The 26,832-nt window shown below is 46.0% G+C and overlaps 1 protein-coding gene and 1 long non-coding RNA gene across 2 annotated transcripts in view; one reads left to right on the top strand and one right to left on the bottom strand.

The window, feature by feature from the left end:
• The window catches only part of LOC144769191 (uncharacterized), a 186,219-nt gene that overhangs the window by 140,104 nt on the left and 19,283 nt on the right, over positions 1-26,832 (top strand). The gene's annotated exons all lie outside the window — the stretch shown is intronic.
• The window catches only part of LOC144769185 (C-type lectin mannose-binding isoform-like), a 252,972-nt gene that overhangs the window by 119,054 nt on the left and 107,086 nt on the right, over positions 1-26,832 (bottom strand). Inside the window, exon 3 of the mRNA XM_078653203.1 lies at positions 22,415-22,555. Coding sequence (XP_078509329.1) covers positions 22,415-22,555 — 141 coding nt within the window. The remainder of the gene's footprint in view (positions 1-22,414; positions 22,556-26,832) is intronic.

Consider the following 26,832-nt stretch of genomic DNA (forward strand, 5'->3'; position numbering starts at 1 on the left):
AGTTTTCCTTTTTGGCTGGTAACAAATTCAACTCCTTCTGTCATTTTGTTGTTTGTTAATCTATAAGAAATATATTTTATAGTTATTTAAAATGTAGATGTATGTATATTAAGTTAAATTTAAAAACATTTATATCTTGCATGCTTACCTTTGTGGCAATTCAGTCTTTGAATTTGATGTTCTTTACTTTTCAGTTGTGGTCTGTATTTTCTATTGTTTCTTTATCTGAGAAAAAAATGCATTTATTTGTGTTAATTGTTCTGATATATTTTTTAGGTTGCAGTTACACTTTTTGGTATAGGTTTTAGCTTAGACTTATTTTATGGTTTTATAAAAGTCTTTGGATATACTTACTTTGTTAGTTGTATCTTGGTTTTCTGAGTTCTGTTATTTGATCTTTGTCAGTAGAGTATTCTGTAGTGGTGCTAGAAAATAAAAAGTAGATATACATTAGTAATTGGATCATATTTGTAATGTTTAACTATTTAGCAGTTAGTTTCAGTGAAATCATTTTATGTACTTACTTTTTATTCACTGATTTTTATGTTGGGTTTTGATGTTCTTGTAGGTGTAGTTGAATGTATCCAATGTTTAGCTGTGGCTTGTATTTTCTGTATGTTCTTTATCTGTAAAAATAAATGCATTTATTTCAGTTAATTGTTCTGATATATTTTTGTGGTTGCAGTTACAGTTTTTGCTATAGGTTTTAGCTTAGACTTATTTTATGTTTTTATAAAAGTCTTTGGATATACTTACTTTGTTAGTTCTAGCTTGGTTTTCTGAGTTCTGTTCTCTGTTATTTGTTAGTAGAGTATTCTGTAGTGGTAGGAGATAATAAACAATATATATGTATTAGTTATTTGTTCATGTTTTTTATTTTTAACATTTTAGCAGTTACTTTAATTTAGTTTATTGTAGTTACTTAATTTTAATCCTCTAGGTTGAATCTTGATGTTCATGTAGGTGTAGTCCAATTTATCCACAGTCTTTTCTCCTGTTTTTTTTTTGTCAGGTGGTTTGTGTTTGTTGTTTAATTGTTTATATAGTGGTTTGGAGTTAGTAATTAGTTTGCTATTGGTCAATTTATATTTGCAGTGTTTTTATCGGTTAGTTTGTATATTTGAAAACATTTTAGTGTATTTATTTTCTATATAAGGCAAACGCTAATTAATCTTTTGGTGAGATAATTTTATTTAATTTATTTAAATAGTTTTAGTTACATTTTTTTCGAATTTATTATATTTTCATTGTGAAATGTCATTATATTTATAGTTTGTTATGAGATGTGTATTTTTTGTGTTAATTATATTTTTAAATGTTAAAAAGTGTTATTGAATAATAATAAATATTTTCGATATTTTTAAAATAACGATATTATTGTTGTCGATAATTTTAATCTCGATATTTTTTACTTAGTGTGTATATTTTTTACTAGTCGATATTTAAATATTTCGATATATATGTTGTCGATATTAGTGATATCGATGTTTATGTAGTTCGAAATTTAATATCCGATATTTTGGTATGTTTTTAGTTATGTATAGGTTGTCGATATTATTGCTTTCGATAATTTTGTGTCGATATTTTTGTAGGACGATATTGTGTCTTTCGATATTATGTCAGTGATTCCCCACCAGCCCCAGACCTGCCAGGAGCTCACGGAGACAATCGAGGAGCTGCAGGGAGCCTGCTTAGCCTGCGTATTAGCTCTGAGGCAAAACCCAGAGGTAACACCCAAGAGGCGAGAGACTGTGGTGGCGGTGGGGCTGCGGGTGCCTGGGAAATTAGCGAGGCAGCCCTGTGCCTTTCCCGCCCCGGTAGGAGTTTATAGTTGGGCCTGGTTGGCCCGGATTAACCCTGTGGTGGGTCTAATTAGGACTGCAAGGGCCTGGGGGAAAGGAACTGAGCCCCCCTGAACTGGGCGATAGCATGACTGATTTCCGGTTGTGATGCCTGCTATTTTGGTATCTTGGTGTAGGCAATGTGAATGATGCCACGTGCACATGACTAGGCCCACTGAGAGTACCTACTCTGTTCATGCCAGGGTGCTCCTGTTACAACCTCCCATGATCATGAGTTGTTGCCCCTGAGGCGGGTACTGAGTGCTATTGGTATGCTTATGGTTCATGCCCCATGTGAAATGTGGTCAGGCTAATGTAGGGTTTGGGCATAATGTTTTCCCCATCTCAATATGGTTTTGCTTACAGTGTTGAATATGCATGATGTGGTCATACCCAAGTTACATCCCTACGATCGCTTGCTTTGTACCAAGGAGGTGTCGGGAGTTTATAGGCCTAAGAGATTGCCCACTCTTTGACTGACGCTGGTGACATTTTTCTACATAAGTTTTTTTTCAAATGTTAATGTTTTTCTATTTCAGCATTGCAACTAATAGACTCACCTTGCTCTTCCCATTTTCCCTTTAAATAATCCCCCTGGTATACATTGCCCTGGCGCCCGTTGGCGCCCCTTTGTGATTACTGAGTCTTATTTTTGCAGGTTGGAGAGAATACATGATTTATTCTTTTACATCCAAGCCAGTGTTGTGTCTCTTTTTGTGGTTTGCCTGGTGTGTCGTCTATGCGTACTGCGCGGATGCTTCACACTTGTCCTCAGGAGTTTGGCCTGCCCGCTCTGCTCCATGCTACCCCCTGTAGAATTGGTTACCCCATTTCTAACACCAGGTCTGCAGAGCTGCTGTAGAGCCAGAGAACCAGGGCTGCAGATCTGCTGTAGAGGCAGACAACCAGGTGAGAAGAGCCGCTGTAGAGCCAGAGAACCAGGTCAGCTGAGTCGCTGTAGAGCCAGAGAACCAGGTCAGCAGATCTGCTTTAGAGCCAGAGAACCAGGTTAGCAGAGCTGCTCTAGAGCTAGAGAACCAGGTCAGCAGAGCCGCTGTAGAGCCAGAGAACCAGCAGTGCCGCTGTAAAGCCAGAGAACCAGGTCAGCTGAGTCGCTGTAGAGCCAGAGAACCAAGTCAGCAGAGCTGCTCTAGAGCCTGAGAACCAGGTCAGCAGAGCCGTTGTAGAGCCAGAGAACCAGGTTAGCAGAGCTGCTGTACAGCCAGAGAACGAGGTCAGCAGAGCTGCTCTAGAGCCAGAGAACCAGGTCAGCAGAGCTGCTTTAGAGCCAAAGAACCGAGTCAGCAGAGCTGCTCTAGAGCCTGAGAACCAGGTCAGCAGATCTGTTGTAGAGCCAGAGAACCAGGTCAGCAGAGCTGCTGTACAGCCAGAGAACCAGGTCAGCAGAGCTGCTCTAGAGCCAGAGAACCAGGTCAGAGGAGCTGCTTTAGAACCAGAGAACCAGGTCAATAGAGCCGCTCTGGAGCCAGAGTCACAAGGTCATAGGTCAAGCACTCTCCTCCCAGGTGGGTTTGTAAAGCTGCCATGTGGAAGAAGCACATATACAACAGGAATAGCTGAGCAGGGGCACTTTCACACTTCTGTGAAAGTGCCATTGTGCTGTAAAGCCAGCAAACTCTGTTTAAACTACTCCCTTTCATCTTGGCCCACAGCAATGTAAATGGGTCATTTGCACACCTCTGTGAAAAGCATGGAGTCTCCCCAGCTGTAAGATTTTCTTGCAGGTTTTAAAGGCAAAATGTGAAATATTATTTTGTGTTTCTCTCACAGCAGTGAACACATGCTAACGTCCCCACTCCCCGCTGACATTGGAGGAGATAACTCCCATTTTAAGCCCCTGGGTCCGGTCAGCGTATATAGAATAGGCATGTTTCCTGGTGTTATTGGTTTTTTTATTTGCGACTGTATAACACCATAGACTGTGCAGGTTGATGGAGGAGTTGCTCTTATATAAACAATGATACAGCAAATAGCTTCGCATCAAAGAATACTTGTTTTTCTTTCGGTTTTTTTTACTTTAATGAGCGCAGGCCGTCTTCACGGACACCGCACTATGCAAAGCAATAGGTGTTGCTTTTGGTATTGTAAATAACAATGGCAAAAGGCATTGCCATTTACAATGCCAATACCTCCAAAACTCGCAGTTGTGAGACCTATTGCATTGTAATTGCTTGTTTATAGATGGGATGCAAAACCGGGCCTTGCTAAGATGATGGATGGATTTGGGGACCATGCATGTTATAAAGAGCTTTTTTAGTGATGTGGAACACATATCTGCGTCCTGCTTCTAGACTGAAGCAGGAATACGGTTGGGGCCATGGGCTCCGTCAGCCCTGCTTTTATGAATCAATTTGATGCAGTGGCGTCACCAGGAGGGTGCGGGGGGTGCGGACCGCACCGGGTGTCACCCCATCATGCGGTGACACCAATCTGGTTAGTTAGCCAGCCTCGCGCCCTCACAGTACCTCTCTACTGCTGGTGCCTCCTGCCAGAGCTTTTTATTTTGCCGCCGCAACTTTCTCTTAGCGCACCGTCGCACGCCACGAGTGCACTGCTTACAAAATAAAAATACTCGCAGTGAGTGTGCACTGCAGCACGTCGCCACTGACCACGCACGCACCGGTGGTGTCGGTGATGATGCGAATGCGTGGTGTACCCAGCAGTCTTTGGGTTCCAGGGCCGTCAATTTTTAGCGCTCCAATGACGGCCCTGGGACAGCCCCTGCGCACTGTGCTGAGCTCCTCTGATGCATCGCGGTCACGCGCCAGGGAGGAGAGGAGACGGCCGCGCAGGGGACTGCGTGCGGTGCTGCACTGCTCCTGGCTGCCTAGAATAAAGAATTAATGTGTGCCAGCACAGCAGCAGCCAGCCATCATCTTCTTTCGTCTCCCTCCCCTTCAAATTTGGGACAGTGCTGAGACTTCTTCTTGGGTCCGGAGGCAGTCGAGTCGAGTCGGTCACGGACGGTTCACGGTGAGAGAGAGGTATCATGAGAGGATTAGAGTGTACAGAAGTGATTGAGGTGTTTTAACTGCAGGACACATGGGGGCATTTACCAATAATCTACCAGATGGTAGGAGACAGGAGGCTAAGACTCATTTTTGAAAGTGCCTTATTATGATTGGGAAACTTTTAAGGATGAGTTATCGGAGGTGATAATCATGTTGGTGGGGACTATGAGTGATGAGCTTCCAGGAAATGAGGGCATAAGATTTTATTAGTGGGTTCTTTTGGTCAGGAATTTTGTCCGTGTAAGGGGAGGACACCAAGTCTAGCCCTCGGCAGTACCAGGCCTATCTGCAATAGTGCTAGTGATCTCACTGGTCACTTGAGGTTTTCAGATAGTGGTCATCGGGGTGGCCAAACACAACCAGCCTCATCTTTGGAAAAGTGGATTTTGTGATTCCATTCCTCAAGAGGCTCTGTGGGCCGCTTCTTGTCTAATCACCATGGAGAACATTCTCACAAGCTAAGTCTGACTGCCCTGGTAAACCCGGGACCGCGCAGTCAGGCGTTTGTCCAGAATCAAGAGGATCATTACTGCACAAACATTATCTTGGCACGAATTTCAGCATGGAAAATCTAGAGAAATGAGCGGGAAAATCCAGTATATTCCTAGATTTTCAACTCGGAATGAAGGAAAGAATACATTATTACCTGGTCACACCCCATTCCTAGATAACTACCTCTGCGTAATGCAGTAATACCGCATGAAGGAAAACTCGACCCCTGCGGTGTTACCGGTCCAAAATACCACAGACAGCGAAATGAGGCTTGGAATATTCAGCAAGTCGTTCACCACTTTTTAGCACACTACACAGCCACTTCTCGCGATGCCATTCCAGTAATGGATTCCATTAAAAAATAGAACATTTTTCGAGGAACTCGCAGTGCACATTCCCTTTTATTTCTGACCGAGGATGAAGGGAGGATCAAAGAGTGTATGCATCAGGAAATCAATAGCGACAAAAAAGAGGACAAAAAAGAGGAGGGCATTAAAGGCCTTCGGTAAACAGAGAGGCCAAAGCTCGCAGGCTGGCCTCTCCTGGGACACACCTCATCAGGCAGCACTTGGCTCTGATAAACTATCCAGCCAGCAGAATTATTCCCAGGGATTTTAAAGTGAAGAGTTCACATGTATATTCATAAATATTGAGGCAAAGGTAATTTGTTACTATAATTTGTAAAGCGCCTGAATCCTCCCCAAAGAGGTATCTCTGCGCTACTACTATGGAATCTCAGGCAGGTAGTGTTAGTTACTGAGTGGTGCACTCTTCAAATAATAGTGAAGAATCATGAACTAAATTTACAAACGTTACTAAGGATTCTATATGGTCCCGTTATTTGCCATCTGTGTCCACTGGCGGACTCGGAGCGGAGGAGGTCCATGCGGTAAGTCGTGAGGGGGTGACACCATGAGTTACCCGCACCGGGTGACACCAACCCTAGTGACGCCACTGATTTGATGATCCTTGTGGTCGTGAAGGTTAGAGTCTATTGAGGAATTTGCCTCCTCCGGGCTTCTGTCCTCAGAGTTTTGCCTGCTGTTGCTGATTTTCAAAATTAAGGCGTTTTGTCAAATCACTCTACAGTGAGCTAATGTGTGTGAACCAGTTATCAGGGATAACGTTGTTCCCATTTACACTAGACATTTCCGATCCCCTGCGTAGGCAGTTGATGATGACCCAAAACTATTTCGGGCTTTTGGTATGACAGGCCAGGACAGGCCAGGAAAAGTTCAATAAGAAGCGATTCCTAATAGTTTTTTGATGTGTGTGTGTGTGTGTGTGTGCAAGTGTGTCTGTGTGTGTCTGTGAAAGGAAAACAGAAATAGAGAGAGAGAATTAGCGAGATGAAGAATTTGTGCACATATTTATGAGTGAGAAAGAAAGAGTAAAAGCATATAGGTTATATAACCTCGCTGGAAAACAGTCACCTCACACTTTCAATCTAAAGTGATGACATACAATAAAGGTAAGGTACGGGAGAAGATGTTTGGCTCATGTTGCTTTATTTTGTTGCGACCCCTCCTCGGTGTCTTCACCCACCCCCTGAGCAGCCGTTTTCTCATCCCCTCTGCCACCACACATGCCTGGGGACAGATTTACAAGAACTGACGCATCTCTTGCATTTTAGCAGAGATGCGTCATTTCAATTGCGTCTCGCAAATGACCCATTGTGCCACCATGGATGCGTCGCATTTACAAAGCGGAGCACTGTGGTGCAAGGATTGACTGAAGCGTCACGCATCTGTTTCCGTAAAGGTAACGCATTGCTGGAGTTGTGTCGCAAACACGATGCAACTCCAGTAATGCTCAGGAATGCCTATTCCTATTGTGCTGAGTCACTCCTTAAGCCTGCTTCAAGCAGTAGTAAGGTTTTTACTCAGTGGCGTAGTAGAAGAGACGCAGTGAAATCTTGTAGATTTCACTGCGTCACTTTAACGAGGCTTCCTTGTGTCGGAACGCCCACCATGCATACTTTATACCTGACACAGGTATAACGTGACGCAGGGCTTTGCAACATGACACATCTCCCCAAATGCATCACATTGTAAATGTGTTGCAACGTGGCACATTGTTTACGCCGCCGCTGTGTCACAAAAGTGACGCAACGGTGGTGTAAAAGTGTAAATCTGACCCCGATGTTTTGCCTCACTCACTCAAGGTCTGGCGACTCCAAACAAATGGCTAAGCTTAGAGCTCCAACTAGGAGCCACAATTAGTTCTGAAGGCTACTTTGTTATGTTTCAAACCAGCTTTTCTACAGAACCTTGGATCTAGGTGTTGGTTGCTTATTGTCAAGCTTAGAACTTCATCTTGTGGACACACTTAGAATCTGAAAGCTACCTTGTAATTCTGACCTCTGATGCAGAAACGTTGATCTACATTACATGTGTGTCTATGATCTTTTTTTAATGTACTCTTCTCCAACACCTTATTTACTCCTTGGGTATCTATAGGCTACCTTGTAAGACTGACTTTTGCTACAGGTACTTGAAACTACATTATGAGTGTCTTTAGTTGTTATGTACTTTCTAAAATATCGTACTTCCTCATTGTAAAAGTGACTAACTGCCTGAGTTTAATTAACACTACACACCTCACTAGGGCCTTTCAGGCTTCTTTAGGCCTCTCACCGCACCATTCTCTGACCGCGGTCACACTCCTGTTTGTTGCACCTTCAACTGGAAAACAACCACAATAATGCTGATTACAATGCTCCGCTATAAACCTCTCGACACAGCACTATTCAGATATGGGCCCAACTCTTGGACTATCGATTATCCTATAAATGTCTCAAAAAATGCAAAAATGAATTTTAAACACAAACTTCTAAAACAAGACTCTGAAACTCTAATTCCGTATACCTACCACAATTTGGCCAATGGCTCCATGAAACCAAATTCTGTATTCTATTCTAAATGCCCATCAAAATGGAAAAACAGCTACCTTCTCCTCCTGCAAGTAACCAAGACCATCAAGATACCCTACGAAACTAAAGTGACAACGTCCCCATCCTCTTCTTTTAAAGGTGAAATGGATATATGGCTCTCCATGTAACATCTTATACAAGCGACTGACCCTTACCTCTCCTTATTTGCCCTTCACTTTCTGTCATTTTTTGAACCCCACATCCTCAGAGTAGCTCCCCTGATCCACCCTGACTTCTTCCTCTCTCCAATTCACCTTCCGGCCTGCAGCTACCCAGGATCCTGACCAGCACCCTTACTTCCCCTTCTAGCTCTCACAGCACAAGTACATCTCCGTCGGGTCGACACCTCTGCCCACCCAATCTAACAATCTCCCGGTATCTAATCGCAATGTTGTGCACCTTAATCCTAACAGCTCGGACTTCATTTCGAGACTTGCTACACACATACCCATAGCCAACGAGCCCCTCCCCACCACAGACTTACCTACTCAACCCATACAGGCTAACCACAAACCTAGTCCAAAAGATAAGAAACTCATACATATTAAAACACAGTATCCTCAGAGTCTCGAAGGATTAGACTCTCATCCTCCTCTGGGCATTGCTGACAATGTCCACATCACTTTCACTCGGATCTTGTCCCGCTTGGAACAAAAAATGGACTCCCTAGCCAATGACATAGCTCACCTAAGACATGACATATCTCAACAGACCAATCGACCCAGATAGCACATGACAGAGATTTCTAAAGTAACCCCACTCACTGGCCCGCCCATTTCAGCTGCATAAGATATCACCTGGGCCTTCACTACTAGTCATTTTACCCACAGGCCCCTTCGTGCACAACGCATCCTCTCTGGTCATGAAGCCACAGCTTTCAGTGAATCCTACTCTGCAAAGCACTTGACAAAATCTCCTCAAGCCCCCTCTGCTATCCCAGTAATTGTTAGCACAAATAGACCACCCTCAACTATAAATAAGCCCAGACCACCAGCTCAACTCACCATCATTCTAACTCTTCCTTCCTCGAAGGATAAGCCTTGCCCTCTCTCTTGCATGTTCCTAAACTTTAGATCAGCAGCTAAGCATGCAACCAATATCGCTAAATCTATCATCAGAGAAAAAATAAACATTGCTTTCCTCACAGAATCCTGGCTAAATGATTACTCCACACCTATACTCAACCTGCTTACCCCACCCAGTTACACCATCATCAGGCAGGACAGACCTGAACGATCTGGTGGGGGTCTAGTCATTATTCACAAAATTGGAATTCAACTTTTCACTGCGCGTAAGGCAGAATACTCGACCTTCAAATATCACATGTAGGAACTTATTAACAAAGGCACCCATCCTATCGAATTCCACACCATCTACCATCCTCTTTGTAGAAGAGTTCTCAGACCTAATAACATGGTACACCTTAAGAGGCCAGAGAAATGTGTTCTTGGGTGATTTAAACATCCATTGGAACAACACAGAAGACACTGCAATCCAACTACTCACAAACCTCCTGGAAATTAACAACCTAAATTAACTCTGTAAGGAGCCTACTCACAACAAAGGCTCCACCCTTGAGGCAATTATAACGAAAAATGACCTTATCTCCATCAGCTCTATCTCACCTATTGACTGGTCTTTTCAACATCAATTCCCCTACCAGATCCCGCCCTGATGTTATAAAGAAACCAAAGCTGTTAACCAGAAATATCCATCAAGTCCCAATTCTTGAACTTGAATCCAAAATTCGTGATCAACTGCAGCATCTCCCCTTCTTGTCCACTGCAGAAGAGCTCACTTCACACTACAACTCATCGATATCGGATGTAACCAAGTTGCCCAGCATAAACTAAAACAATCAAGATCTTCAAAATCAAAAGCTTGGTTTAATTCCGATCTCAACAGCGAAAGAAGAAAACTCAGACAAGCAGAAAGGACTTGCGGACAAAACTACTCAACTTTTCACCTAGCACTACTTAGAACAACAAGGCTGTCCTACAAAAAACACATCTTTAAAGAAAAATCCTCCTTCTTCTGCAGTTGCTAAAACAGCCCTAGGGTGCGCTTTAACATAGTTGAAGAACAAATTACATTAGCACCCCCTCCTGCTATAATCGCCACAAACGAAGGATGTGAAGAAATCGCAAGCTTTTTTGCTGATAAAGATGCAAAAATTGAGGAAACCTTCTAGCAAGTCTCCTCTCCTCCCTCTAGCTTTCCCAGCTTCGCCATCCCACCTCCCCTCACAGCTGATCTACCTCCAGAGCCCTTTTCGAACCAAACGACCACGATAATAGCCAATGACTTCATGAATCTTTGCCAAACTGAAAAACAACGCCAACTGGTCGGACTTCAAAACCTTGACTGAAAAGGAAGTCTTCAATATAATAATGAATCTGAAGCTGATGACCCACACCAATGATCCCCTCCCATCCAGATGGTGGAAAATCTCAACCACATCATTGCCCCGTTCTGGACTCTCATCATCAACACACCTCTCACCACGGGTTGTGTGCCGATCTCGCTCCAACTAGGATAAATCACACCCATCACCAAAAATACCAGGGCTGATCTCAACGATCTCAACAACCTCAGACCTATCTCCAACCTCCTGTTCCTTGCCAAGACTTTGGAAAAATGTGTCTTACAGCAACTTAATCATCATATGCTAAACGACTCCTGAGGCGGAAGCCGGTAGCCCGTCTATTTCTGTGTATTGTCTTTTTAAAACCTATCTGTTGCTACAGCCTGAACGTTGTTTTTAAAATATCACTCACTCACCTGAGCCTTTTTTAAAACGCACGTTGAACCTCACCACGGAACAGCCGATCTTGGGGCTGACCGGGCGGTGGCTCGGACATACGGAGGACGGTCGCCATATTGGGGGAAGGAGTAGGCAGCGGGCTAGTGCTCGGGGTGCAAGGGAAATAAAAGACGCCCTTATGGTCCTGACTCACCATTGCTGAAACGACTCCTGAGGCGGAAGCCGGGAGCCCGTGTTTTTCTGTGTATTGTCTTTTTAAAACTTATCTGTTGCTACAGCCTGAACTTTGTTTTTAAAATATCACTCACTCACCTGAGCCTTTTTTAAAACGCACGTCGAACCTCACCCACGGAACAGCCGATCTTGGGGCTGACCGGTGGCTCGGACATACGGAGAACGGTCGCCATATTGGGGGAAGGAGTAGGCAGTGGGCTAGTGCTCGGGGCGCAAGGGAAATAAAATGGATGCCCCTAAATGTACGCGCAGCGGACGCGTGCAGCGGGCGCGCCGCCTGCGTGCCAAAGGCGTGCCAAAGGCAAGCCCGTCTGTGCCCGTCTGCGGCCGACCGGGGCTAGGGGCTGAAACTCCTGCCAGACTCCACCCTAAAAATCAAAACCATAAACAGTACAGCTCCCAAGAGCTCATAGCTCTATGTCCACCCACACATAACAGATGCCTACACAGCATGAGTCTCGAGAACAAAGATAAAAAATGTGCATACTGCCTATTCGCCGTAAACCGCCAACTTAGGACGAGGTGTAGGGGACAGACACTAAATCTCGCCCACATCAACTGTCGCTCGCTAGGGAAGCATAAAACGGAAATCCATGACTACCTGATGGACGAACAAGTGGATGTCCTTTTTCTCACGGAGACGTGGCTTAACGCTACTTCGGCGCCAGAAGTGCTAAGCGCCCTCCCGCCAGGATATGGAATTAACAGAATTGATAGGAAAAAGATGAGGGGGGAGGGATCGCCATAATATATAAACATGAACTGGCCTGTACCCTGGAGGAGGCGGATATTGTGGATAGCGAGACCGGGTTTTTCTCTATCTCGGCATCCCATGACCATGTCCTCAAGGGTTTTTTGACATACCGACCCCCTGGGCCAGGAGATCGGTTTGCGGCACAGCTAGTTGAAAGTCTCACACAACTAGCTTTAAAATATGAGCGATTCCTCCTCCTAGGGGATTTGAACCTCCACTTCGACGACATCTCGAAAAACGGAAGCACAGGAAATCAGACAGGAATTAGCAGGTATACAATTGCTGCTGAAATCGGAAATGCCCACCCACTGCAAAGGCCACCTCCTGGATCCGGTTTTTGCTAACTGGGAGGCGTTGACCGTAGCACCCCCCCACTCTAGTCATCTGGTCGGATCACTTCTTAGTCTCATTTAGAGCAGTAGTTCCTGATACCATGGTACAGAGAGGGACAAGTACTGTAAATAGACGCAGGAAATGGGCAAAGTTCTCAACAGAAGCATTCAATAAGGCAATGGACCAGGGAGGCCCCCCTGCGTGTGTGGGAATTGAGTTAGCCTGTGAGGCACTAGACACTCGTATCCTGAAAGCGTTAGACTGCACAGCACCATGGACGCAGAATGCACCTCTGAGAAAATCCAAGTTTGCCCCTTGGTTCAATGCTGAACTGCGGGAAAAGAAAGCAGAGTGCAAACGCCTAGAGAGGAGGTGGAGAAGAAGCTTCTCCGAGATAGAGAGGGATGCATACAAAAAGGGCCTGATGGAATACCACGCTCTTATCCGGAAAGCTCGTAAAGCCTACTATTGCACCAGAATTGAAGGTGCGGACAACACCATGAAGGAGCTGTTTCTAGTATATAAGGAACTATCAGATCTCGCCAGGACAGCAACCCCCAAGAGTGGATCAGTTAAATCCTGTAATCAGATAGCAGAGTTTTTTGCTAGCAAGGTAGACAAAATCTACTCCGCCTTCCCAGATTCTGCCAGGGTAGGGGATGGTAGGACTGGAACCCCCACTGTTCAAGACAGGAACTGCCTTGCCGCATTTGTGGTACCCGCTCGGGAAGCTTTATGCCAGATCGCAGGAAGCATTAAATCTGGCTCCCCCAGAGACCCGGCCTCCCCCAAAATACTGCATGACAGTATAGAAACTCTTGAGCCCCATATCAGATATTTACTTGAACTCTCCTTCAACTCAGGACAGGTACCTAAAATCTGGAAGTAAGCGGTGGTCCTTCCTTTGAGGAAGAAACCCAATATTAGTATAGAGAAACTAGAAAATCTACGCCCCATCTTGCTGCTCCCATACTTCGCTAAAATTGCGGAAAAAACTGTCAATAAACAGCTCTCTGCCCATATTGAGGCCAACGGCTTGCTCCACTCTTCCCAGTCGGGCTTCCTTGCCCTCCACTCGACAGAGTCAGCCCTACTACTCTCTATGGAAACACTACGCAAATATGTGGACAAAGGTCAAACAGCTGCTTTGATGTTACTCGATCTCAGTGCCACATTCGACACTGTAGCTCATCACACTCTGCTACAGTGTCTGAAAAGGGGAGGAGTGGTGGGCAATGCATTGAACTGGCTAGAGTCATTTTTAACTGGCCGTAGTTTCCAGGTAGCACAGGGGCCTTTTCGGTCTAAAGAATTGAGTCTCGAACAGGGAGTACCACAGGGTTCCAGCCTCAGCCCCACACTATTCAATCTATATGTGGCACCAGTAGCAGATATCACAGATAGATTTGGGGTTGAGGTAGTGTCGTACGCTGACGACACACAACTGATTGTAACCTTGTCGTAACCCAAGGAACAATGTGCCGCCAACTTTACTGCATGCATGCAGGAGCTCGCCACATGATGGCTGACAACTGCCTCCAATTAAATGGAAACAAGACAGAGGTGTTGATTGTGGGTAAAACCCCATCAGTCTGGACCTCGGCCTGGTGGCCTGATAGGCTGGGTGCACTTCCTACTCCCAGCAATCCAGTGAAGAACTTAGGAATCTGGATAGATAATAAAATATTGTTTGAACACCAAACCAAACAGGTGGCGGGCACCTGTTTTGGAATGCTACGGGTCCTCAGGAAAACATTGGATCTTCTGCCTCTGCCGGTTAGGCAAACTTTGGTCCATGCCCTTATAACGTCCAGACTGGACTATGGGAATGTCCTGTACTTGGGGGCCAGTGCAAAATGTCTCAAGAGGCTACAACGAATACAAAGCGCGCTGCCCGCATGATTCTATTACTGCTCAGAAGAGCATCAGCAAAAAAAAGCGCTCAGGACCTTGCATTGGCTACCGATTGGGGAGCGGGTGACATTCAAGGCCGTCTGTGTAGGTCATCGTATCCTACAAGGAAGGGGCCCTAAATACTTACACTGTCTTCTCAGTCGGTATGAGCCCACTAGACAGTTAAGGTCAAAGGGGAGAGGGCAAGTTCATGTCCCCAAGTACAACAGAGTGAGAATGGGAGGATGCTCTTTCAGAGTCCTGACCGCCACCGAGTGGAATAGACTGCCACAAAGGTTACGTCTTGAAACGTTACAGTCCATCTTCAGGAGAGAACTTAAAACCATCCTGTTCCCCAAAGACTAAGCCTGTACACAAGTAACCACGTACTCCACCTGTACCGATATAGGAGCCATTTCAGGAATGATCAGCGCGGGGACACACTAGTCAGTGTAACCATGCGCTTTACAAGCTGTATATAAATAAATAAATAAATATACAAAAATTCTCCCTCCTTGACACTTTTCAATCCAGTTTTAGGAAAGGCTGTAGTATTAAAACGGCTTGCTGACCATATCTGATGACATCCACAAAGCCTTAGATGAGGGTGACGCTTGCCTAGTTATTCTACTTGACCTGTCAGCAGCATTTGATACGGTCAATCACCCAGCCCTACTTGAGTCTTTGAAGTGGCGTTTCAGTTTGAATGGCACTGTACTAAAATGGTTCTCTTTCTTCCTTCAACACCGCTTGCAACAAATCAAAATCAACTCTTGCCTGTCTTAACCTACTTGGATCAATCTTGGTGTGCCTCAGGGCTCAATTCTATCCCCGTCCTTTGCAATCTCTTTATGGAACCCTTCACGGTCATCTTGAAACAGTCAGGGATCAAATACCACCTATATGCTGATGACACCCAACTTTACTATAAAATAAAATCACACAGTGGCATTCGACATCTTAACGACACATTGAACAAATTACAATCCTGGTTTCACACGAATCACTTAAAGCTAAACCCCATCAAGACAGAAGATATTCTTTTCTCCCCTAAAAGTAACCGCCTTCCAATACTCGAATGGCTCATCGACCTAAATGCTTTAAAGTGCTATCTTACTTTATCAAACTCTTCAAAATACCTTGATTTCTTCCTGGACAACAACATGTCAATGAAAGAACACATCAAAAATACAGCAAAAGGAGCACTGTCTCACTCAAAAACCTCTAGAAACTTAAACCATTTATTCCCGCATATTATTTAAAAAATGTGGTGCAATCTCTGGTCCTCTCTAAACTAGACTATGGTAATGCCACTCTCATTGGGACACCTAAAACTCACCTCGCCCCCCTGAGATCTGTTCTGAGCATGGCAGCTCGGCTCATCTCAGATGTTAAACGGTTTGAGCAAATCACTCCTGTACTCAAGAGCCTCAGCAGGCTTCCTATTGAAGGAAGATGTACTTACAAGACTGCATGTATCATCCACAAAGCCCTTCACTCTCATACACCTGACTACTTAGAAAACAACCTGACAAAAGCAGGAACCACTAGATCATTGAGAAGTTCCAATGCTCTTCTGCTCTTACCTCCCATTCTAAAAAAGAAAGCAACCAAGTTGCACTCTTTTTCTGGAAATGCTCTAAGAATATGGAACTCCTGACCATGTGACTTTCGATGCAACCCTTCCTTCCCTTGCTTCAAGAGAAACCTGAAACTCCAACTCCTCTAAAAATACTTAAATTCCTAGTCCACGGATCTTATTAAAATATCGCTTTATCAGACCTAGACCTTCTGTCTGATGCAGCAGGTCTCTCTTTATTTCTGTGCTTCTCTGACTTTTAGATCCACTCAAATTGTGCCTCTATTGTTGGTCATTCAACTTGCACCTTAGGTGGGAACCATTTGTTATGTTATGTTAATTAGAACTTGTAGAGCGCTCGTTCACCTACAGGTTTCTTGGCACTGGAAATTTGGAATAACGTCTCATATGTTCATTGCATGCCTGCATTTACTGTTTCTTATCATGACCTTGTAAAGCATTCTGACAACTATGGGTCTACCTAACGCTATATAAAACGTATATGAATAAAATAAATAAATAGGGAAATATCAGTCTTAAGTAAAATAACACTTTAGGTCGGATGTACATCATTCTGGTTGCAAAAAGGCCCAATTTGCAACCATTGTAACCAGAAACTTATTTTGTAAACCGACCTATCTACTATTAAGCAGGTTCACAAAATAAGGAATTGGAGTGAGTTGTCGTCGGATCTACCTCTTTAATATTTGCACGGTAGGTTTCAAATGTCAGCTCCCTGCCATTGGTGAGCTGTAAGGGTCAGCAGACCACCAAGCAGCCCAATTTCCATAAAGGGAATATGGATGCTTTAATATGGGAGTCAGTAACTTTTCACTGGCTTGTGACAAGAATTGCAGTTGCAAACCATTGATACATATGGTATAGATTCACAATTTCCAGGGGACATGCACAACATGCCTCTTTCAAATGGAGAATTGGTATGCAGGCACAACCCATTATAGAAGTTGATAAGTCCGAGTCCTAAAATGAATCAAGTATTTAAGAAATACCCTTTTGTTGTCCAATTATGTGGATTCAACTATTTGAGACGGCAACATAGATTAGTAGATCTAGCCTTTGTTTCATAACTGCCACTGCAAGAGTGGTCATGCCTTTCTGCATGATATCTAAGCCCGGGTGGGTAACTATTTTACGTCGTTTTGCTTACTCAGCTCCTGCGAGGAACCTGTTGCGGGTGGTGGTGGGTCGTGGTTCTGTTGCGAACGTGCGGTTTAGGCAAATCTACAACTCCATGGCAGAGCATAGTTAGCCAGCCCCTCCACTCACCCAAAGTAAATATAAAGTAATTATAAAGTAATTAAAAAGGCACTCTACTTCCTCCTCACCGTCCCTCTTCACTGATAACCCCTACATTGTATGTCTTGCGCGTGCGCATGTGCACACACAAGACGTACAACGTAGGGTTTATCTAAGAAGGATGGTGAGGACAAGGGAGCACCCATGGAGAGGAGGTGGCAGCCACGGCAGGTAAGCACCTTTTTTTATTCCTTTATAATTACTTTGGGAGGGGGAAGGCAAGTAACGGAGCAGATCGAAGTTCCACTGAGTTGCTTTCCAACTCCGTGGAATTTCGCACAGAGACACTACGCCTGCTCCGCCCAGGGTTAATGAGAACCTTGATCAAAGAGGCCATTGAACACCGCTGGTATATTTGCATTTTAATGGATGGATACAATATTGTCTGGCTAAGCAGAGTGTGAGCTTGTAGACAAAGGGCCCGATGTAGGTAACAGGGAAATACTGATTCCTAAATACCAAATTTTACCGATTCGGTATTTAGAAATCGGTATTTCAGATGTAGGTAAGAATTCGGTAAAAAATACCGAATTCTTAATATTCGTTATTACCAAATCGGTAATTGAGATCCGGTAATAACGAATACCTACCCATTCATTCCTATGGACTTGGAGGCCCATAGGAATGAATGTGAAGACATTCGGTATTATCGAATCGGTAATACCGGGAGGTATTTCAAGGGTGCCAGGGTGCCTACCCTGTTGCACCCCTGAAATGTGCATGTGTATACATGTGGCACACATGCATGCCCTAAGGGCATGGATGTGTGCCACATGGCACATTTCAAAAAGCAAAAAAGTGCTTTTTGAAAGGAACTCGCTACTTACCACCAAACTTGAAGTTGGTGGTAAATAGCGATTCCTTAAGGCTGCGGTGCACTGCTTTAAGTGCTACCTACATTGCATTTAAGGAATCGGTATTACCGAATTCTTAAATGCAAAGCCAATTAGGAATCGGTATTAAGGAATCAGTATTTACTGATTCCTTAATACCGAATCCTTCCCTACATGACAAATGCCTAAATACCGGTCGGTAATGGTGAAATTTCCAGTTTTTGGGCCACCTGCATATGGCCCAAAGAGACTAAGGGCCCGATGTAGGTAATTAGTATTTACAGATTCGTAAATACCGAATTTTACCGATTCGGTATTTACAAATCGGTAAATGCTATGTAGGTATTTTTACCGAATTATTTAACGAATCGGTAACATTCGGTAATTACCGAATTGGTATTTACCGATTCGGTAATTGCCATTGATTCCTATGGGCCTTGAGGCCCATAGGAACCAATGGCAATTACCAAATCGGTAAATACCGATTCGGTAAAATTACTGAATTGACAAGGGGGACAGGGTGGCACTTTGACACCCTGTTGCACCCCTGATTCAGGCTTGTGTGCCATGTGACACACTTACATGCCCTTAGGGCATGTGTGTGTGTCACATGGCACAGGTGTACATGCACAGATGTGCGTGTACACAGGAATTCGTTATTCACCATCAAATAGTATTTGATGGTAAATAACAAATTCTTAAGGGCCTGTGGCACTGTTTTCAGTGCCACCAACATCCCATATTACCAATTCTGTAAATTTACCGATTCGGTAATTTACAGACTCGGTAAATTTATCGATTCGGTAAATTTACAGAATCGGTAATTTTCAGGCCCCCTACATCTGAAACTACAAATACCGGTCGGTAACGGCCGAAATCGGCCGTTACCGACCGGTATCTGGCCACCTACATCTGGCCCTAAATTACCAATAAGCATGAAGTATCAAGCATAACATAGAAAACTATATATGTAAGACATTTGAAATGTGCATACAGATTGACAAACACCAGGCTAGGTCGCCCCCACACACTGCTGCCTGCCTGCTGCCTGCCAGGAAACCAGTTAGCCACAGCTGATTCCGCCTCCTGATTCTGCCGCTCGGATGACCCAGCCGCCGCTGAGCCGCCCGCCCCAGACTTTTCCCGCCGCTGCTTCCTTGCAGCCCCGCCCCCGCCTGCCCATTCGCCGCCCCGCTCCCGCCACCCAGCTGCTCCTCCAACCCGGCTCCTTACTTCGGATGACCCCAGAGCCACCGTGCAGCGCACGCGTGCAGTGGGCGTGCCGATTGTGCGCCGAAGGCGCGCCAAAAGTAAGCCCATCTGCGCCCATCCGCACCTGGACCGCGCCCAGCGCCAGGACCCCTGGCCCCCAACGATGCCAGCCCACGCGACGGACCTACGACGCCGCCACCCTCAACGCATTTAAACCCGACCGGAACCCCGCCTGCAACCGAGCCACCCCAAAATGCACCCACGGACCCTTCACCTGCCAAGCCTGCAAGTTCACCTGCCTCCGGACCTGCACCGCACCCAAAAGGCCAGGCAACAGCAACAACCACCTCAAGTGCATCCTGCTCAACACCCGCTCCGTCCACAGACACGCCGTTGAACTCTGGAACCTGCTTGACACAACATCACCAGACGCCACGGAAACCTGGATGAACGCCTCCTCAGCGCCCGACATCGCCATAGCCATCTCGGACGAATACAAAATCACCCGGAGGGACCGCGTCAACCAGACCAGAGGAGGCATCGCCATCGTCCACAGGAACCAACTCCGACGACACCTTCACCGACGCCGAGCACCTCCAATTCCAGATACACACCGACCCGAAGACCACCCTCAGAGGCACCCTCATCTACAGACCCCAGGGATCACGCACCCAATTCAGCGAAGACATCGCAGACTTCATCAGCCAGCACGCCCTCCAATCCGCTGACTACATCCTCCTAGGGGACCTCAACTACCACCTGGAGAAAAACAACGACACCAACACGACCACCCTGCTGGACAACCTCGCCAATCTCGGACTCAAACAACTGGTGAACCCCCACCCACTATGCCGGCCACACGCTGGACCCCGTCTTCTCCTCCAGCAAGCACATCTCCTTCACCTACTCCACCGGACTCCATTGGACGGATCACAGCTGCGTCCACTTCAGTTTCAGAGGAACCACGACCCACCACCACCCGCAACAGGTTCCTCGCAGGAGCTGGAGCAAGATCTCCGCCGACCAGCTCACCACCTCCCTCAGCCTGAACCCTCCTGCCAGCACAACGGACCAGCCCGCAACTTCACACAGTGGCTCACCAACTGCGCCGACGACCTCGCACCACTGAAGAACCCTCCCAGCAGACCCGGCAGCAAGAAAGCCTCCTGGTTCACCGACGAACTCAAAACATCCAAGAAAAACTGCCGCACCCTTGAAAAAACCTGGCGCCACGACCAGACCACAGAAAACATGACTGCCCTCAAGAACGCCACCCGCAAACACCACCAGCTAATCCGCACCACCAAAAGGACAACATTCAAAGAACGACTGGACAACAACACCCACAACAGCAAGGAACTCTTCAGCATCGTCAAAGAGTTCTCCAACCCCAACGCCGTAAACAACAACATCACACCCTCGCAAGACCTCTGCGACTCACTCGCCACCTTCTTCCACCGCAAGATCGCCGACATACACAACAGCTTCGACGCACAGACCACGCACCCAACCACCGAACCAACGCCCCCCACCACCACCCTCTGCAACTGGACCCCGGTCAGCACCGAAGACACCACCCGCACGATGAACACCATCCACTCCGGATCACCAACCGACCCCTGCCCCCACCACGTCTTCAACAAGGCCGACTCCATCATCGCACCCCAACTCCGGGACATCATCAACATCTCCTTCAACACAGCCACCTTCCCGGAGAGCTGGAAGCATGCCGAGCTCAGCGCCCTCCTGAAGAAACCAACAGCGGACCCCACCGACCTCAAGAACTTCCGTCCCATCTCGCTCCTCCCTTTTCCTGTCAAAGTCATCGAGAAGATCGTCAACAGACAGCTCGCCGCCTTCCTCGAGACAAACGGATCCCTCGACCCTTCGCAGTTCGGCTTCCGAGCCAACCACAGCACCGAGACCGCCCTCATCGCAGCCACCGACGACATCAGATCCCTGCTCGACAACGGGGAAACAGCGGCCCTCATCCTCCTGGACCTATCTGCGGCGTTCGACACTGTCTGCCACCGCACCCTAGTACAGCGCCTCAGCAACATCGGGATCCAAGGGAAGGCTCTGGAGTAGATCATCTCGTTCCTCGCCGGAAGAACCCAGAGAGTCCGCCTCCCCCATACAGATCCGAGGCCACCGAGGTCATCTGCGGCGTACCACAAGGATCCTCACTCAGCCCCACCCTCTTCAACGTCTACATTAGCCCCCTCGCAGCCATCACACGCCAACACAACCTCAACATCATCTCCTACGCCAACGACACCCAGCTGATCCTCTCCCTCACCAACGACCCCGCCACCTCCAGAGCCAGCCTTCACGAAGGGATGAAAGACGTTGCCGAGTGGATGAAGAACAGCCGCCTGAAACTGTACTCAGACAAGACGGAAGTCCTCATCCTGGGATCATCGCCCTCTGCCTGGGACGATTCCTGGTGGCCCCCTGCCCTGGGCACCCCTCCCAAGCCAACAGACCACGCACGAAACCTGGGCTTCATCCTGGACTCCTCCCTCTCGATGACCAGACAAGTCAACGCCGTATCGTCATCGTGCTTCAACACCCTGCACATGCTCCGTAAGATCTTCCGCTGGATCCCCTCCGAAACCAGGAAGACAGTCACCCAGGCACTCGTCACCAGCCGACTGGACTACGGGAACACCCTCTACACAGGAACCACGGCCAAACTACAGAAAAGACTCCAGCGTATACAGAACGCCTCCGCACGACTCATCCTGGACATCCCTCACCACAGCCACATCTCAACCCACCTGAGAGACCTGCACTGGCTCCCGGTCAACAAGAGGATCACGTTCAGACTCCTCACCCACGCACACAAGGCTCTCCACGACATGGGCCCAAAGTACCTCAACAGCCGCCTCACCTTCTACACACCCACCCGCCAGCTACGATCGGCCAGCCTCGCCCTCGCCGCCGTACCACGCATTTGCAGAGCCACCGCTGGAGGAAGGTCCTTCTCCTACCTGGCGGCCAAGACATAGAACTCCCTCCCCATCCACCTACGGCTGACCCAGGACCACCTCTCCTTCAGGAAGCAACTCAAGACCTGGCTTTTCGAGCAGTAACGGATCCCCCCCAGCGCCTTGAGACCCTACTGGGTGAGTAGCGCGCTTTACAAATTGATTTGATTGATTGATTGATTGATCAAGAAGAATGAAAGTCACTCACCTTGAAGCTGTCATGAACTCCTATCCAGTAGGCACCTCTGTTGTAAGGATCGACTGGTTTTCCCATCAGAACAAATACAAAATCATTTTCTTCTTTGCTGTGAATGGAGGCCAAGTGAGAATTGTGGGAGAGACAGGTTGACTTGAAAAGACAAACAAAATGTACATCAGATTAAACACTGGGGATGGCACCTGATTCTATAATGTGGTGTAATGCTGTAATACAATGATAATTCTTGACTTTTTATATTCAGCCAGAAAATACTGATGTGCTGCATTGAGTGGGAGAGTGAAAGGAGTAGCAGCACCAGATTGATGAAGATTTGGTGCTATCTTCCAAAAGCTCTGATGAACTTGTAGGCAGTCAAGCACCTCATATACACTTTTGCATCATAATGCAAAGCTCTGTGTGAGATGTCTAACATAGATTTTGTACTGCAAGGGTACTATTACAGTACAAAATGATACCTTTAGACATACTTTGCATGTGTGCTACCTAGTACAGCACAAACAGACATTTTGAATAGTTTAGAGGAAAATAATGTTTCTACACTTTGTATCAAAAACCATGAGTGGTTTTGTGGGAATGCTCATGCGGCAGCCATTGGATGCATCCTTGAGGCAAAGTAATGCAAAGTAGTGCAAAGCTTTGCTTCATGTTTCTTTTAGGCAAATTTCCAGGACAAAATACGTTTTGCACTGAAAAGTAAATACCACATCAACACTTTGCCCTTGTGTGCTTCACTTTTGGATACTTTGCACTGGTACAAGGTGACACATTAAACGCCATCACAACAACACCTTTCAGAACAAAGTCTTTGCAGTAAAGATATGGAAGCGGATAACCACATGGAAACATATCATGATGATACAAGAGGCCTGGAGTTTCTTCCTAAACATAGCGAGATGGTATGTGAATACTCAACACTGATTGTATATGGCTTCATTGATTTTCGATATCTTACAAATCACAAACAGTGGAGCTTGCACAGTACAAAATGCACTGCCACTGTGTAGCAATACTGATAGCTACTGGATTTTATTGGTAAGAGATTACAAAATGCAAGATACCTATTCCATCTTAAGTCATGGTACTATAAAATCTGGTTAAAGAAGACTGGACTATGCTTTGCAAACCTTATCATGAAGAAAGTGGCAGGGCTTTTTATTAACATCTTGTCTGCCACCAGGCTGACACCAGCATGAGACTGGGTTGCGCAGATAACTAATTTCTTGCCCACACTGAAGTTGGTGCTGGAAAGAATAAAGTTTGCAACACCAGCTCTCAGGATCTATGCAGTGGGTGTAGTTCTCAGTAGTACAGCAGGTGTCTGGCACCGTGGCCCAGCTATAGCTGTATTTGACTATCCAACTGAGGGACAGTTTCCATTTTCCTTCCTTTAAGTAGGGTTTATGATTCTCTTGCTACGCCACTGGTCTCTGAAGAGACAATCACTCCCTTCCCTGATGCTGACCCTGGTCATGCACATTTTAGGCTGTTGAGCAGTCTTAGCTTAAATGTGCTGAGCAGCGAAGCATGTGAGACATTGCGTCTTGGTAGGTATCAAGCCTGAATGCATGACGCCTCAACCAGGAATGCATTCAGCTGCAGTGCAAAGCACACATCTTGGCCAAGATTGAGAGCTCTTCAGTAGATTTCCATCACATGTGAGCACAGAACAGCAGCAGGAAGCCACCTATTGCTATTGACACGTAAATACATTTGTTGTGCTGAGAAGCGTGCATGTCACAATGAATTCTTGACTACCCACGTCGATGATCGGCTCCGCGATGATGTTGTCTTCAGAGTTGAGTTGGCACAGCGCAGGTGTCGGGCCAGCGCCGCAAGTCGGAGCAGCGCTCACAGCTATGGCAGGCTTTCAAAGTCGTCGCTTGTGTCGATGTGTCACGGCGGCCGGTGTCGGGTCCACGTCGCAAGTCGAAGCAGCGCTCATGACTTTGTTGCAGATTCCAGCATCGAGGTTGCAGATTCCCTCTTTAGCACTAGAACAGCAAGTTCCAGATGAAGGCAAACAGAAGGAGGGGAAGTCTGGTATCCCTGAGACTTCGGTCAGGAGGCAAGCTCAAATTAAGCCCTTGGAGTAATATTCAGCAAGATGATGAAGTTCTTAAAACGTTCCTTCTCCTTTCCTTGGCAATGAAGAGACCACTGCAGGACAACCCAGCAAACAGCACACTGGCAGAGGGGCAGTTCAAACTCATGCAGCTACCTTGGTTCTTCTCCTTGATGAAAGGTATGTCTTGTTCCCAGAAGTGATCTAAAGTCTTGGGGTCTGTATCCCCATATTTATATTACTTTTCTCTTTGTTATCTGAAGGCAGAGAGGCCTCTGCCTAGTCCAAACCAGTTCTGGTCAGTCCTGGAGTACTTTGTTGACAAGTCTCCTTCTTTCCTTTCACAGTGTAGGCCAGAGACATCAGACACACCACAGGAGGTGGAGCCAGCATTGTAAAGTGATGGCCCATCCCTATTCAGGTCCCAGGTGCAACTCCTCCCTCCCATCTATATGCAGATATCTCTATTCAGCACTGTGCTGACTCACCCTGTCTCCTGGAATCCTTCAGCCCTTGTCACTCAAACTCCATACAAGGAATACACAACCTAGCAGAGGCAGGCTTGGATAGTTAGGCAAGAAAATACCTACTTTCTAAAAGTGGTATTTTCAAACACAGAATGTTAAAACCAACTCCACTAAAATATGTATTTTATCATTCTGAGTTCAGGCATACTAAACTCGAATTTCTACCATGTTCCCTGAGTCAGTTAGGATTATAAGATGTAATAATCAAACTGCCCATTCTGGCCTATAGGGAACAGTTAGCCTTGCAATAGTGAAAAGCGAAAATGGCTGTAATTCACTAGTAGGACATGCCACACCCACCAGAGCATGTCCTACCTTATCCTTACAATGCACCCTGCCTTTGGGCCGACCATTGGGGTGTCTGATATGAAGAAAAGGGAAGGTTTAGGGACTGGCAAGTGGGTGCAATTGTCAAGTCGACATGGCAGTCACAGACTGCACACAGGCCCTGCAATGGCAGGCCTGAGACACACTTTACAAGCTGCTTCTGTGGGTGGCACAACCAGTGTTGCAAGCCCACCAGCAGCATTTGATTTACAAGCCCTGGGCACACATGGTGCAGTGTACTAGGGTCTGACAAGTATATCAAATAACCCAATCATGGAATCACTAATTAGTACATTAATTTAACATAGGGAGCACTTGGACTGTGGCACTGAATAGCAATGGCACAGTGCCCAAAGCATCTAAAACCAGAAAACAGATAGAAAACAGAGGAGGCAATTTGAAAAAAATGGAAGGGAGACTTACGCCAATGATACCAGGTCTAAGACGCAATATGAGATATGTGATTGGAGAAGCCTTGTTCTTCCACATACCTACAGGAACAGTGTCAGCTGGGCAGATGATAGGCCTGTTTATTGAGGCTACTGAGGTACACGTACTGTTGTAGGTCTGAACGTTTTCTAGATGAATGTGTTACTAGTTCCCCAGTGCTCAGGGCTGTGGGAAAGGGTCCCTCATACTCTTGGACATTAATGATTAATCTTTTGTGGAATTTGTAATTTGTAGATATTTTAAAAATGTTCAGATAGGAGGCTGGATAGGGTGCCTGAAGGTGGCTACTAGCAGTCAACCCAGAGTGCAATTCTGGGTGCCCCTTTGGGGGGAGGAAGGGATGCAGGCAGTGGGACAAAGCACTGGGGAGGCAGGATAGTATGGGTGATAGAGGTTCATTTGTAGATATTGTGAGTATTATTTGTATCTAGTAGATATTTTGAGTATCATTTGTATCTACTTGGCTGCTACAAGAGGAGAGTGCTGCATAGTCTGTGTGGAGGAAGTTTGAAGCTCGGCACTACATATTATTCATGCGGGGGGAGGGAGGGCTGTAAATGTTTCCTTTTATTTCTTCATTTATTCAGCCTTTGTCCCAGAGAAATGTTGGTTGCAAACTGATCATTTTGCTTTGTGTGAATAGGTCCCTTTGTTTGGTAGAGAGCCAAGTTTTATTAGATCACCTTTCCAGGAGTATAGGGTTAGGCAGTGAATGTTGCTAGTAGCCACCATGTTTTTCTGACAAGACAACCTATTTAGTGGGTTCATTGACTTGAATTGCGCAAGGCATAGGTAATTTTCCCCCAAAATTTTTTTTCCTTATCTTTAATAAAAATGTAACCACCATTGAATTGGGTTTTTAATAACTATAACTACAGTTGTATAATCATTTTTGTGGCTGGTCATATTCCTAAAATATAGTATTAAGATTTTATTTTGAACTCAGGTTTTCTAAATAGGACAGCTAGTCCTGCCATGGTGAAAAAGTGACAAATAGTTGTTGGGTGATAGTCACTGTAATGACATATTAGCCTTACATT

The sequence above is a fragment of the Lissotriton helveticus genome, chromosome 1_1, assembly GCF_964261635.1.
Source record: "Lissotriton helveticus chromosome 1_1, aLisHel1.1, whole genome shotgun sequence".
NCBI classification, from domain to species: Eukaryota; Metazoa; Chordata; class Amphibia; order Caudata; family Salamandridae; genus Lissotriton; species Lissotriton helveticus.